The sequence below is a fragment of the Labrus mixtus genome, chromosome 18 (genome assembly GCF_963584025.1).
Source record: "Labrus mixtus chromosome 18, fLabMix1.1, whole genome shotgun sequence".
In the NCBI taxonomy this organism is placed as follows: Eukaryota; Metazoa; Chordata; class Actinopteri; order Labriformes; family Labridae; genus Labrus; species Labrus mixtus.
Genome location: NC_083629.1, coordinates 5,415,160 through 5,430,084, shown reverse-complemented (window position 1 = coordinate 5,430,084; position 14,925 = coordinate 5,415,160). Strand labels below are relative to the sequence as shown.

At 41.9% G+C, this 14,925-nt stretch overlaps 1 protein-coding gene across 1 annotated transcript in view; it reads right to left on the bottom strand.

Annotated features, from left to right (window-relative positions):
* Positions 1-1,661: 1,661 nt before the first annotated feature.
* The window catches only part of adck1 (aarF domain containing kinase 1), a 63,251-nt gene continuing 49,987 nt past the window's right edge, over positions 1,662-14,925 (bottom strand). Inside the window, exons 10-11 of the mRNA XM_061063150.1 lie at positions 6,740-6,933; positions 1,662-2,828 (exon numbers count right to left, since the gene is read on the bottom strand). Of these exons, the coding sequence (XP_060919133.1) occupies positions 2,669-2,828; positions 6,740-6,933 (354 nt within the window). The 3' untranslated portion in view covers positions 1,662-2,668. The remainder of the gene's footprint in view (positions 2,829-6,739; positions 6,934-14,925) is intronic.

Here is a 14,925-nt window from a genome sequence, read left to right as displayed (position 1 = left end):
AATGGCTGAACAGTATCTGACTTAAGAGTTAAGCCCCGTTTCCACCAGCGGTCCGGTTCAGTTTGGTCTGGTACTGTACCCATTTTGGGAAGTTGGGAATGGTGCCAAAATAAGGGATCCATACCATCCTACTTTTTTGGGACCCTTCTGTTGGGGTGCCAAGGGTACCGAGCCGACCCTAAAGGGTCCCTTTCATTTACTGTGTCCCTGTTCTTCTTGAACGTTTAACTTCATTAATAGCGGGCTGCACTGTGTTGGGCTGCTATGATGTCACACTATTACATAGCTGACCTCCATCTGGCTTACACTCCGCTTACCAAATAAGGGTTGGCTGTGGAAACACAAGCAAGTTCAGAGTTTACCGTACCAAAACTGTACTGAACCAAACTGGACTGCTGGGTGGAAACGGGGCTTTACAGTATCAATGAAATAGTAAACAAAATGCACCATTATACAATAGTTATAACAATGAAAATAAACTATTTCAGCATTCAGTGCATCCTGCGTCATCAGAAACTTCTGTGACTCGATGCAAACTTCAGCCTGAGGTATTTTGTTGAGGAGCAGGAATGAATCCAAAGTCCAACATCATCAAAGCTGAAACAGTAGCTCTATTCAGACTGCTGTTTGTGACGCCCCCTGTGACCTTTCACCTTCAATCTGAATGTCCCAGAGGTCCTCCTCTGTTCCGTCTTTGGAAGTAGTATCAGAGGCGTTACAGAGGAGAGACAGTTTCAGCAGAGCCAGCAGGGGGAGTACAGCGGTGTGTGTGAGTGTGTGCGTGTGTGTGTGTGTGTGTGTGTGTGTGTGTGTGGAGCTCCAGCTGTGCCGTGCTTCAGCAATGCCAAAACGCAATGTGGGGACACCAATCTTACGCGGTTGCAGAATGAATATGAATGTACAAAGACGTGATGAAGGTGGAGCTTAGTCATGGCAGTTTTGTGAAAAAAGCAGTCTGAAAAGGGGGGGGGGCTACGATGAGACAGCAGGTCACGTCAGCAGTGACTTAAACATCAAAAAGTCATTTTATATTTCATTTTCTTCCTCGTCCTGTGAAGGTGTGGTTTTCTTTTCTGCAGCTCTCATCATGTTGGAAGACAGAGCGACTGAAACCGTCTCCTTGGTTATAAGACGGAGCTGGAGGTGAATTTCCTGTGACCTTCTGCACATGTTGCATGCATGTCCGTGCACTCTGCTCCTGCTTGGATTCTTGTTTTTTATGTGTATGACAAACTAACCCGTCTCTCTGTGTTACGTTCTAATCCGACTGCTTTTCTCCCTCTGCAGCTGTTTACGAGCTTGTTTGAATCTCCACAGCCGCCTCACTGTTGGAGTGATTGTTTGAAAGTAATGAGGTTTGTCTGTGTGTAACGATACATCGCTGTCAAGTTTCATCAGAATATAATCATGTTTTAAAAGCTTCATGAGGTAATGTGAATGACGCCCTGTTATCTCAAGTTCACGTCTGAGTTCTGAAGCTCAGAATCTGAGAAATAAAAACAGATCATTTAACAAGTTATTTAGGAAAGCTTGGTATCCATAGTAACAATATTATCATTTAATATCAGTTAATAACTAAATGAGCCCTAAGGTTCATTGAGAGTTCATATCCTAACATCAGAACTTTTTAAGAACTCAAGCACAGTTATACACAGAACAAGAAGGCCTTGAGAAGAAATTGAGTTCTGATTTTATTACTCTGACAAAATAACACGATTCCTAAATAAGGACTTTATGTGCATAAGAATGAATACAATTTTCCCGTAAAATCAAAGTCAATATTCTGATTTATTTATTTTAAAAGGGAAAAAGGAAAGCTAAAAAAAACTCACACTCTGGTGCAAGAAATCTAAGGAAGCCCTAAGGGGACATACATCCATGCATTTGATTTAGTGGACTAAATGGAGACCTTGACTTACCGCCTCATCATCTCAGGATAAAACAGCTTCTTTAGCTTTTATAACAGGTTAATGTATCTCATTATCTCAGGATAACAAAGCTTGTTTTCCCGTGATAACAGGATTGTCTGGATGTCATTGGACATTGCCCACACTAATGAGGAAGTTAAGCCTATTTCTATGTTTGTTTTCTGATTCTGCATGTCTGGGGAAACGAGATAAATAAGTCAAGATCTTGAGAAAATACCTGAAACTTATTTCGTCACCACAGGGAAACAGAGTATGTTAAATGTTTAGATGCATGTCCACTTCCTTTGATTACATACTAACTTGGCAGAATAAAAATCGATGCCAGAAGAAAACCAAGTGAGAAATCTGATGATGGCTCTGAACTCAGAACTCAAATGTTTCTTCCACATGTGGCCTCTTTCCTCTCCTGTATGTCTGCTTGTATTTGGTAGTGACTTAAAGGAAATGGTTTACAGATCTGAAAGTCTGTGATCTTGAGGTAACAGGTCGGAAAATGATCAACAGCCACAGCTACATCGGGTCTCTACATACTGTTTGTGTCCCTGTGTGTATCCAGAGGTTTGTGGAAGTGTCATTTCTACAGGTGCAAATGGTTTACGAGTGTGAGTGTGTGGGTTGGGGGTTGTACTGAAGAGCACATACTGTATTTTATTTGTGTACCGTTGTCGTGTACAAACCCTCCAGACCCCTCAGCAGCTGCAGCGTGTTGTTTCTGTCCTGATGTGAAGTCCAGATGTGTCTCAATGCAGAAACGTCAGCAGAGCGGAGAGCCAGTGGACCAACATGGAGCCTTTCACCCTCAGAAACAGTTCATACACGCCGAGTTTCCACAAGTTCAGGGACTCGGACAGCGTGATCTGCAGGCGCCTCCTTCTGGACCGAGCCTTACTCCTCTTGTGTCTGTCAGCAAGCAGGACGAGAAGGAAAAGGTCAAAGAAGAAAAAGAACGTTTGTTAAACTACAGACTTTAAAAAGGTGGATGACATGTCAGCTTCCCCTGCTGACTGGCTGCAGTATATGCAATAAGCTCCGCCTCCTCAATGTAAACAGATGGGACATTGATCAGCCGTCTATAAGGGGAGGGGGGGTGATGGAAGTTAGCAAAAACATGCATCCTAAATGTAAGCAATAACCTGCTTTAAAAACCAAATACTCACTGCTAAGGTACAAACATATTTGTTGTTGCCAGCTTGAAAATGTAAACCGCCGCTTCCTAAAATGGTATGAGCGTTTCTTTAATGTCACCTTTACATTGTGGGCGGGGCCTATGAATTTAACTTGGAGGCCAGAATAGATGGACTGTGTATAACCATGACAGGGCCTGCAACACACTTTTTTCAGTCAGTTCCAAAAGCTGGGCCCAGGAGGCAAATGTTAGCCAGGAGGCTAGCACCAACCCTACTAATCCAAATTAAAAGACTTGTACCGGGTCTTTCATGGGCCCAGCCATGTTCTTGGGAGGGCCTGTGTAAGGTCATGATTTGAACAAATACATCCTTTTATTTTACATTTCTGAAGAAGTTAAGAAGTCTTTAGTTTGATAACAATAATACGTTCCATATAACATCCTAATTAGAATTTTCAAAATCAAATTAGGACAAACGTCATCTCTCCAAAGATGAAGAGGAAAAAAATCAGAATTGCAGCTTTATTTAAATATATTCACTTGGGATTGAAAGTGTCCAATTCTTTAGGGTATTCTTAAACTATAGCTTTCACTTTCTTTTTTAAAATATTTATTTTTGGGCTTTTTTGTTTGTATTGTAATGACAGAACAGTGGATAGAGTCAGAAATCAGGGAGAGAGAGAGAGTGGGGAATAACATGTTGGAAAGGAGACACAGGTTGGATTCGAACCTGGGCCTCCCGCTTGGAGGACTATAGCCTCCGTACATTGGGCGCACGCACTAACCACTGCGCCACCACCGAGCTATCCCTTTCTGAATATAAGAAAAGATCAAATTATTTTTCATCATATCTCTTGGCTGTGGTTTAAGCAGGTAACAAAACCGCTCGCTGATCAAAGCTGGATGGTGAAAAATACCAACTGCAGTAATAATAGTGGCAAACAGGCCTGAATGACTTCATTGCTCTGCTTGTAGTGTCTTCTGCAGAATCCATCAGAGGAAGAAAAGCTGCTACAGCATGTGTGAACAAAGGAGTCAGCACTGAATGCAAGCTGCAAACATGAGCTTGTCGAGATTTTTTAAGAAAATCGAAAAAGTGATAAATCTCTATTACAGGCTGAAATACCTTTTTCAATCACAAATCCAAAAGCACAGGCGAGACTGACTAATGTGGTTATGATTTCTTAGAGCTCCACCGAGGATAAAAAAAAACGTTTAATCTCAGGGAGGCACAATAGAAAACTGCATGATGTGTCAATTTTCAAGCCTCAAAACTCTGAAAAATGAGAGAAATGAAATGAAGCCTCTTGGTTCAGTGAGTGGCGGTGCTGTATCGATGGAGCTGGCTCCACTTCCAAAACATGCTGCAGGCTCTCTATCCAACACACACACACGCACACGCACACGCACACGCCACTATTACACATGCACTGCGGTCATGTTAATGTCCAAACATTACCTGGAACAGCTGCATAAGTAGCACTAATGTCTACTGCTAAATAAATTCAATTAAACTGACTTTTCCCGACGAGACTCGAAGTATCTTAAATGTCTCAGTGAGCTCATTTGTAAACAAATCAGGTAATTTTCCAGACTGTTCACAGTCTGTTTTTGGTTGTCGTGTGTCACTTAATGTGTCTGCTTCTTTCTCTTTCTGACAAATTAATTCTGTCTGCATTGAAATGGATTGACCGAGCAGCGTGCACCACTGGATGATATTGTGAACCATGACACAAACAGCTTTGTATCTCTGATCTAACAGTTAGAGTTAGACTTGTTCAAGTGCAAATAAATACAAATTATTTAACTGTTAAAGTCACACAGGAAATGCAAGGGGGTAATCTGAGGGAAATGTGCAAAGGTGGAAACTTTCTGCCTTTTAACTTCGCTTCATACTTGGCTGTGTATCCTGTCCGGGAACACAATTAGAAACATGCAGACTTCAGCTTCTGTTTTTGTAAGGGGAAAAAAAAGGTGCTGGAAGCCTGAGAGGGGAATACTTTTAGCTGCCAGCACATGAACTCAGTGTGAGCTGAAGAAAAGGTTCTCCTGCAGACAGCCTGAACAGCTCAGAGGACTGAATGTTTGGTTTGATTTGGAGGACGAGGTGGATCCCCAGCTGCCTGAATTACATGACTACTCAGGGCACTAGACTTTTTTTATATGTTATAAGATGAGCTTATTCAGACAGTCTATAGCTCTGTTAGTGGCAGGCAGAGACCCTGTATGTGTGTGTGTGTGTGTGTGTGTGTCCATCATCAGCTGATGTGACAGCACACACACCTCTCCTCTCCAAACCTGCAGATGTAAATATCAATTTCTCCTCCAAAGCCACTTACTTGTCGGCTTAGTTTGTCTTAAGTTCTGACACACTCCACCATGTGTGCTAACATCTCAGAGACTGAGGGATTTTATTCACAGATCTGTAAAGAGTCGCTGATGTTTCACTAAAAGACAGGAAGTTCATTTTGTAAACCTGGAACAAAAGCAACGATTTGAACTCTGCAATAGAACTGGTCAGTGAGAGTCTGTTTTCAACCAGGATCTGAAAATCCTGAGCTAAACACTGGAAAGTTATAAATATAATGAATGATAAATGTATTCAACTGGTTATATACATTTAAAAGTTCCAAACAAATCTGACGGCTTTTACCCTTATTTTGCCAAATAAACATACATCACATAACTATTGAAACATTTCTGCTGATAGAAAATTGAAATTATATTTCCTATAACTCCTAAATATTTGTTCTTTTTTGCTTATTGTGGTGACCGTTCCTGAGGTATCTTCAATTCTTTGACACCCTTAAATCTCTGTAATAAATGATGCTCTAAATACTGTAATAATGTTTTTATTTATTTTACACCAATGTTTAAGATCATGCAAACAAGGATCTCTCATTTCTTCATCACATCCTGGCTTCTTTTTTTCTTTTTTAAATCCCCAATCTGTCTGTTTTTCCAGGTAAGAGTACGAGTTTGTATTAAAGGTCACATTTTCTCTTCCTTTTTCAACCAGTGTAAATAAGTCTCATAGCTCCTCAAAACGTGTGTGAAGTTTCTTGTTCTAAATCCACTCTGATCCTGTATTTGATCATGCCTATAAACCCCTCTATTTCAGCCCTGCTCAGAACAGACTGTTTCTGTGTCTGTACCTTTAAATATGGAAATGAGCTGTGTCTGACCACGCCCCCTCTCTGGAAGGACTTGGGTGGCCTGGGCTTTCCATCCATGTCCTATTGTTTACAGTGAGAAGGCAGACTCAGAGGGCAGAACAAACACCTAGCTGTGGGAGTGTCACCCACCTGGGGGAGGGGTTACTGCCCTTTGTGATGTCATGAAGGGAAAATCTCCAAACGGCCTGTTTGAGCACACATTTTCTGAAAAGTGGAGCAGGCAGAAGACCGAGAGGATGGACTTTTCTCATAATTGGGGGGTTTGAAGACGGACCAGAGACACTTATAAGTGTTAGAGAAACATGGTGAAGTGTATTTTACATAATATGTGAACTTTAAATAATGATGAATGTTTTTTAGAGAACTTTATGAGTTTTAGTTACTTCATTTATTATTACTTTATTAGAAAGTTGTTCTGCGTTATATTCTTGTCACTACCTTTTCACTGTACCTCTAAAGTAAACGTAAATACGATTTCAACAAAGGGAAAAGAGTTGAATGTTTCTGACCTGGCCATGGCGCGTATACAGCAGCGAGACATGTTGATGAAGGAGGAGGATGAGGCCCTGGTCTGTAAGGTGGTCTCAATGCCCCTCAGCAGGTCGTTGGTCTTCAGAAGCAGCAGCATCTGCCGGGGCACTCTGTTCAACAGATCGCTGATCTGAGGCAAATACTGAGCCGCATTGGTCCGGATCTCAACGTCCTGCGGAAGAAAGACGAGAAGGACAGTTCTCATCATCAACCATTACTGTCATCACAGCTCATACAGGTAAGAACAGTTACCTGGTGAAAGGCTGAATAAGCAATTTGAGTATGAATATGTCCATCATGTGTGTGTGTGTATGTGTGTGTGTGTGTGTGTGTGTGTGTGTGTGTGTGTGTGTGTGAGTCAGCAGCATTGTCACAGCTGTCAGTCCAGATCAACAGGGTGTTGAGAGGCAGAGAGTGAGACAGACAGCTAGTCAACATCCTGACACAGATAAACTCTGTCTCTGCTCTCTGTCTGTCCGTCTCTGTTCACATCACCTCCTGTGGGCATGAGACCAAAAAACAAACACTTCTGCAGTAAACAATAAGCATCTGATTAAACTACATTCATGACACACAAACACGCTGGGGCTCGGTTCAAAATGAGGGTCCAAGTACACGTCAGCGAACAGACAGTGAAACTGAATCTTACACAAAGTCACGGCATATTAATTCTATGTCTGAAACAGAGACTCAGCAAAGTGTTTAAAAGTACCCTTTAGTTTTTATTTCAAGGTACTGTTTAGGGGTTTTCGGACCAAACACATCTGGGTATGGTGGTTGTGGTATGGTACCAGTAATGTACCCTTAAGGGTCTGTTTATAAGCATTGTTAAGCGTCTGATTCAAGGTACAACCATCGCCGTCCTCATCCATGCACGGCCTGCTATGACCTCCACCTCAGCGGCAAGGAAGTGTGGACAACAGGAACGCCAGGAATACAAAGGATCCCATCTCCCCCTTTCCCATTTTTCTTAACAATGAGTAAGGTCTTTCACCTGCTCTTTCGTAAGTGCCTTGAGATAACACTTGTTATAAATTGGCGCTTTACAAATAATAATTTATTGATTGATTGATTGATTGATTGATTAATTGATTGATTGACACTGGAGTACCTGGGCTGATGGTACCTTCTGATGTCTGTTTTAGGGTCTGTTTTTTTCCTAGAAACCCTCTATAGCCTGCTTCATGGTACCCTTGAAAACTGCTTCAAAGTAGCTCTTAACATCAGTATTAATGCTTATATTATGACCCCTGTCAAGTTAATATTCATGCTTTGTTTGGAACTGGAAGTGCCGTTTTGTATTCGTTTCAAGATACCCGACTTGGACGTTCCTAGGTAGCTTTAAGAGGGTCTTTCAAGGAACCCTAAAGACTCCTTTCAAGGTACTTTTTAACATCTTTTAGCTTTTGTTTTAAGTCCCCTTTGTGTTAGGGTATGTTTTAAACCCTGTTCACGCATTGTGAATGTGGTCTGCTAGGTTGGGTTTAAACAAAAATACACAGTGAAGTATCAGAGAGAGATTATAAAAACAAAACAAGCTAATGTGGAAAAGTTGCTCAGGAAAGTTAACTGCAGGGTATTCGGTTGTTAAATAAATACCTACCTCACTTTTTTTTTTTCAAACCCATCCAAGTCTCCCACTTCTCCATATATTCTTTATTTACTCATTCGACTACCAGACACCAGGTTTAGCATGTAAAGACACAAACCAACCACAAAATCACAAACACCCAGCAGCACCAGTCTAAATGAAAAGGGGTTGGGTTTTCTGAAGAGCCCTGCTCAGGGAATAACAATTAGTAGCAATTATTGGAGGTTGGTTAGCGGGCCTCACAGCTGTCAGTAGGACACAGAGACAGCGACAGTGCTCTCATTTGCATCTGAAAGCTTCAATAAGGACATATTGTATTGTGAGTGGTGTGATAATAAGCCGTGCAAAAGGCAAAGGGAATGCAATCGAGGGGGGGGGGGGGGGGGGGGGGGTGGAATCTGTGCTGGTGATTTTTCTTTTCTCCCGCGAGTGTATTAGAGAGTCGTCAGGATGATTTCGTACAGCAGCCTGCAGCCATTAGAAATATGTTGTGCAGCACAGAGGGAGAACGTTACAATCTATAGTGAGAGCGGCTATTAGCGACGCCATTCTGACTCTGCAGAGCGAGAAAAACGCGACTACACTCAAGGCAGTCATTTTATTTGTCTAAAGAAAAGCTGAATAATATGAAATCACTTTGCTTTACTCAGACTGGTGTACAGAGGGACGGTAAATTAATGTGTCATTTTGTCAAGAAGTGGGGCTGAGTTCGATTTGTAGATTTATTTTTGGGCTTCTTTTGCCGTTAATTGAGAGACAGGACAGTGGAAAGAGTCACAAATCAGGAAGAGAGAGAGAGTGGGGAACGACATGCAGGATTCAAACCTGGGCCGCCCGCTTGAAGGACAAAAGGCCTCTATACATGGAGCAGCACAAACTAACCACTAGGCCACCAGCGCCGGGGTTGAAAGATTTAAGGATCAATAGAGAAGATGTGCTGCACTTGATCATTTTCTGTAACTTCCTGAGACAATCAATTTGACCACCAAGCCGTCTTTACACTCTGATGGGTGAAGTGCGTGGCTTTGATTTGAACTTCTCTGTTCGGCTTTTTTTCTCCATTCGTCACATTTCTACCTTTGCCATTACTCCCTTTTTGCAAAATGTACAAGGCCACAGAAAAGATGCAGCATCCCACTGGGGGTTAAGTATAAATGTGTATTAATGTGATAACGCTACGCTCACGGCCTCATTTTGACTTAAACAAACAAACATAGCTGTAGTCATGCTAAGGCGACGCCTGGAGAACACATGGTGTGAACAGACATAGAGACAATAGGCAGATATGGACGATAGTATAGAATACTTGGGTGACTGTAGTAGTTCATAACAATCACAACCATAGCATTTTAATGGTACCACTATAACAGCAACGGGTTAATGGTGCGTTCCATTTAGCTCGGGATCTCCCATCTCGGAGCTGGGAATGAAGTCACACCTGAGTTTACCACATTCCTGATGTGAGTTGGCAACAAGTCGGACAAGCAACATGGACGAGTACTTTTGTTTTATTAGCTGATACCAGAAGATAACAACATACCATGTGATAGTTTATGTGTGAAAATAACATGACAACATCTCCATGGATAGAACTTGCACGATACTTTAAGTGTGCTTGATTTGGACTAAGTTGCTATTAAACAAAACAGTTACAGCTTAAACGTTACTGTTAATAAACATAGCAGCCATGTTGGATTTTCACTCAGACTACTGAAGGTTTTTTCGAGATCCCAAGCCAGAATTCAGACTTCATGGGGGCGCTCTCGATGATGTATCAGACCAGGAACTCAGAATTTCCGACTTCAGAGGTCAAACAAAGCTCACCATAACTCTTTCACACAAATGTCTAGAATGAATGTAGAATCTGTAAGAGGAGAATTTATGTGTTTAGCATCTGGTTTGTTGTAAAGCAGTGATTCCTCTTTTTCAATCCCTTTTCTTTGGAGCCTCCCCTACTTGTGTAAATAAAAAAAAACTGTGCCCCCCCCAAAGGACACACACTAAAACAAACAAATACATTGCTGTCAAAAATGAACATAAATGTTGATTTATTTCATGAGAGCTCAAACTACAAGTGTGGCTGACTAAGCAGCCTGATATTTTTCAGTGAGTGAACAGGACCGTTTTATTTACAGACCTTAGAATAAACTATTCTGTGTGTGATCATTATTTTAGTTAACATGTGCAGATCTTATTTTGATGACCTCAGAGCAGACAAAGCCGTGTGCGTCGTTTACAGGAAACTGCAGAATAACGGTGAATAAAAGCTGTATTATTTCTCTGAAACGAGAGCTGCAGCGCGGTGAGTATAACATGACTCATGTCGTTTACTCTTTAAACATGCTCTGATGGAATAAGTGCAGTGCAAATGTTCACTTGTATGATTAATGCAAACATGGAAGAACATGTTAGTAAGGGTGCTGTTGCGATTAACAAACAGAGGAGTGCATCAGAAAAAAATGACAATATATTCCTGACCTCTCTAACCACACGGTGACATTTTGAACAGATTGCTTTGTTTTAATATTTGGAGGAGAGACATTCATTAAAATAATAACATATTCCACTATGGTGAAAAAAAGGCAGCGAAAAGGCAGAGCTCTAAAAGCACTCAACATGTGTTTCCTGAATGTGATTGCATTAACACTAATGGAATGCATCATCGGGCGGTGGAAGCACGACTTAAAAAAATGATCCGCGCATAAGAGAGTGGATAAAAATGAAAGAGGGGAAACAACGAGAGAGACGCCGGGAAGGACAACAAAGAAAAGGCAGAGAAGACGAGTGGATGAGGTCTCAAAGTGTCTTCATAACTGTTACACAATCGACAAGTGGAGGGCACTAGAGCGGAGTCCGCCTAATGGCTGTGTGTGTGTGTGTGTGTGTGTGTGTGTGTGTGTGTGTGTGTGTGTGTGTGTGTGTGTGTGTGTGTGTGTGTGTGTATGTAAAAGCAGGGAATATAAATGACATAGACCGATGGCCAGGAGTGATGGGAGTGCTTTCATCTCTGAAGTGGCAGACAAAGGAGAACAAGCACACCTTACCTGCACACATTCTCACACTAGAGTATTCGACTATTAAGGTTTTGAATTTATAAAAAGGGAACACACAAAAGGTTCAGTTAATAACATGCAACCTGGCAATTAACACAAGTCCAACCACGTACCAGGAGGATGCAGCTTCTTTGGAAACACAAGTTATTTTCCCTCTGATGTCGACTTCTAGAGTCCAAATCTCCAGTAAAGCCTGAACATGTTCAAGTGAGATGATGTTCAACTAGTGCGTCGGACATCTCTGCACATCCAACACGTCATCAAGCAGGAAGCTCCAAAGATCCAGATTCCAACCAGCCAGAACTGCACCACTAATCGCAATTTGAGTGTTATCAGGATATGAGCATTCACAAAGCATCACAAAAAAAACTGAATTCATCACAATAAATAAGAACAATTATTTTATGTAAACAAGCAATGCTTTCTGAGGATGCACACGTTTACTCATTGCATGGAGGTATGAGTTTAATGGCCGTGCTTTCAGAGCACTTTGATGCAGTCAGATCGATCTGAGCTATCAGCTACCGCTTGTTTAATTGATGACAATTTAGTGGTGAAAAAGCAGCTTCTGGATCTATTCTGGATTCAGGAGGGTGCTAAATATGAAGAACAGCTGAGAGGCACACGAGCTGAGTTAGCAAGCAAATAGTCACGCTCCAATCTTTCTTAATCGCAAATCATTTCATACATATTTGTTTTCATTTTACTGGCTTTTTATGCTTTTATATTTTATAAACAGGACAGTGATAGAGTCAGAAATCAGGGAGAGAGAGAGAGAGAGAGAGAGAGAGTGGGGAATGTGATCTAAAGGAGCCAAAGGTTAGATTTGAACCCAGGCCGGGGTTAGTGCACATGGGGCATGTGCACTACCCACTAGGCCCCCATTAGTGCAATATTGGACAATGACTTAGCCCATAGCTTATTTTTCTCATATCATCCAGCCCTGCAGCCAACACACAACCGGCCCCTTACCCTCTTTTTTCTAAGCATGTAGGAGAAGATCTGGTCCCTAAACTCTGCACAAGGAATAACATTATTCACTGTAGGTATTCAGTTGACATTTCCCCTCTACACAACCTCAACCTCTGCAAAGTTCAAGTTGTTGCTGCAGAATTTCACATGATTATTAATATCAAGCAGCTTCATGAGCACAATCCAACACCATTCTGAGCTCCTGTCATAGTCTGTCCCTGAAGTCCAGCAGGGTGTATAAAATATGCAGCTCATGTGATGTTTGTGTCCCCCCCTGCCGCCGATTGGTTATATACCAAAGCAATAGAAATCAAAGGGAAATTCAAACAGAACTTGAAAGGACTGACGAGTGAAACAAATCTAGTCTGAATTGAAAATGTAAAGGAAGAAAATGTATTTCATGCTTAATGCACAGCCTGTTATGTCAGCTTTGAAAAATGGGTCCCATATCTCTACCATCTTACAGTTTCCATGAAGACAATCAGATAGACAGAAGGAGAGGAAATCGTAGAGCAGCGGACACGGAACAGCAGACGGGAAGTGAAGCAAGAAGTCAAATCACTGAGCTGCAAACAAAGTGAAGGAATCACACATGAAAAGACAATGATCTATCACTTAAAAACACATTCACCAAATGTTTAGAGAGAGAGACGCTGAGTGGAACCCTCACTGGATGAACTTTGTCCTTCTTCTCCTGCTTTTCCAATTATTTCCTCATTTCTAATTCAGTTGCCTGTGTTGATTGTAAAGCGATTTTGTGTGATTAAAAATAAATTGTCAGGCTCCGTGTCCCCCTCGCATTAAGTTAAATATAACTGGCAAAATTAGATTGTCTCCCCCATGGCTACAGGTAGCTTCTCTCGGGTTTCTATCCACCCGTAAGGAAAAGCACTTCTGTGTGTAGGACACTAGTGGCATCACCACGATAATACAGATCTTCAGATATCAGTCACATACTAAAGTGGAAACAAGGCGTCTTTGTGCTTCTCCTGTAAGAGGTCTTGCCCCCTAACTCCTAAATTGAAGCTCTTTTCTCTCTTTGGGCTGAATAATCTCTTTTTGTTTAACTTCCAGGGGGTCTCGATGTCCCTGGTGATCCGGGGCTTATTGCGCGGGGAGCAGGTTAAGATCCGGGCCGTGCAGCCTGAAACAACATGTCCACACAGAAGTCGATGCATCCTGTGATGCTGTGTTTAAATCCCTCCGTTGTCCCCCTCACCATATGGCCCGGTCAGCACTTCCCAGATCGTGATGGACTGGATGACATCAGAAGGCTGTGCCGTGTGGGCAGAATGTAAACAGCGACGATAAGAGCATGTTCAACTCTCCGCACAGATAATAGGGAAGAAGACCCTCCTCAGAGTCATTAATTGCAGAGTGCAGACACATGTATGACACTAACACGGCCTGGTTTACACTGCCTGTTGTTAAAGAGAACAACAACCCCCCCTCTCTCTCGTTCTCTCTGACTGCTCTCCTCTTGGTTTCTGTCCCCCTCGTACTGTCTGCTCCCTGCCAAGTTCACTCTTGTACTGGCCGTCATGTGTGAGGGGGTGGCACACTGTAGCAGACTGTTTTGTAGTACTTTGGCCAGCTTAAAAATGTTGCATAAGAGAGGTATAAATAAACTCTCTCCAGCACAGATGGCATTGTGGAACCCCTGTGGTTAATGGGACACTTACAAACGCACAAAAAACAGTTTCTTTTTTTCCCTTTTTGCTGGTGGATTCTAAAAACAATCCCGTCTTGAAGAAAAAAACCTATTAACTCTAACTTAAGTGATTTCAATGATGGGGTCAAAACTTGAGCCTTCGATGAGCTGAGAGATGACTCTGAGAATATTTGCTAGATGAGCTGTAACAGTGGTGTAGGTAACTTTGGAGAAACCAGTCAAAGTAAGCTGGATATAGAAGATTTGAGGAAGTCTCGGCCATATGCAGCTAGCATGCTAATTTTAGCTTGTTGAAAACCATGCTCAATAACAGGGAGCCTGAAGGTAGACACCTCGGAAGGAAGGCAGGCCGGATAGTCATCCACTTCCATTCATACAGTGTGACACGTTTAAAGCCACAGATACCAGATTTTCTTTTTTTTTTAGTTAGTTAGTATGTTGGAGCATTTATTAATATTTCTGTCTGGCTGCAGAGATAGAGTATTACAGCCACATTAGAGAAAAACAATGGAGATTTTGGAAACTATTGTTTTAGTACGAAGAGAATGAAGTTGTATTTCTAGGCTGTTATTTTGAAGGGGAATATAAAAAAGAGCAGCCAGCCATCTTTGCTAAAAATGAGTAACCTGGATCATCTTGTGAGGTCATGTGGGAGAGGATGTGGACAGTGCTCCTTCCCGGAGACACCATGTGGATTTGATCTACAATAAGGTCCAACAGAGGATCTCTGTTCTCAGGAGATTCACATCATTTGATTCCAGTAAAGAGAGCCTACATCTAGTCTTCTGCTCCACAATCTAAAGTCTCCTGCATACAGAGGCCCAGTCTCTCCGTCCAGCTGAAAGCCAGGATTCAAGACCTCTGGGTATCTTTATG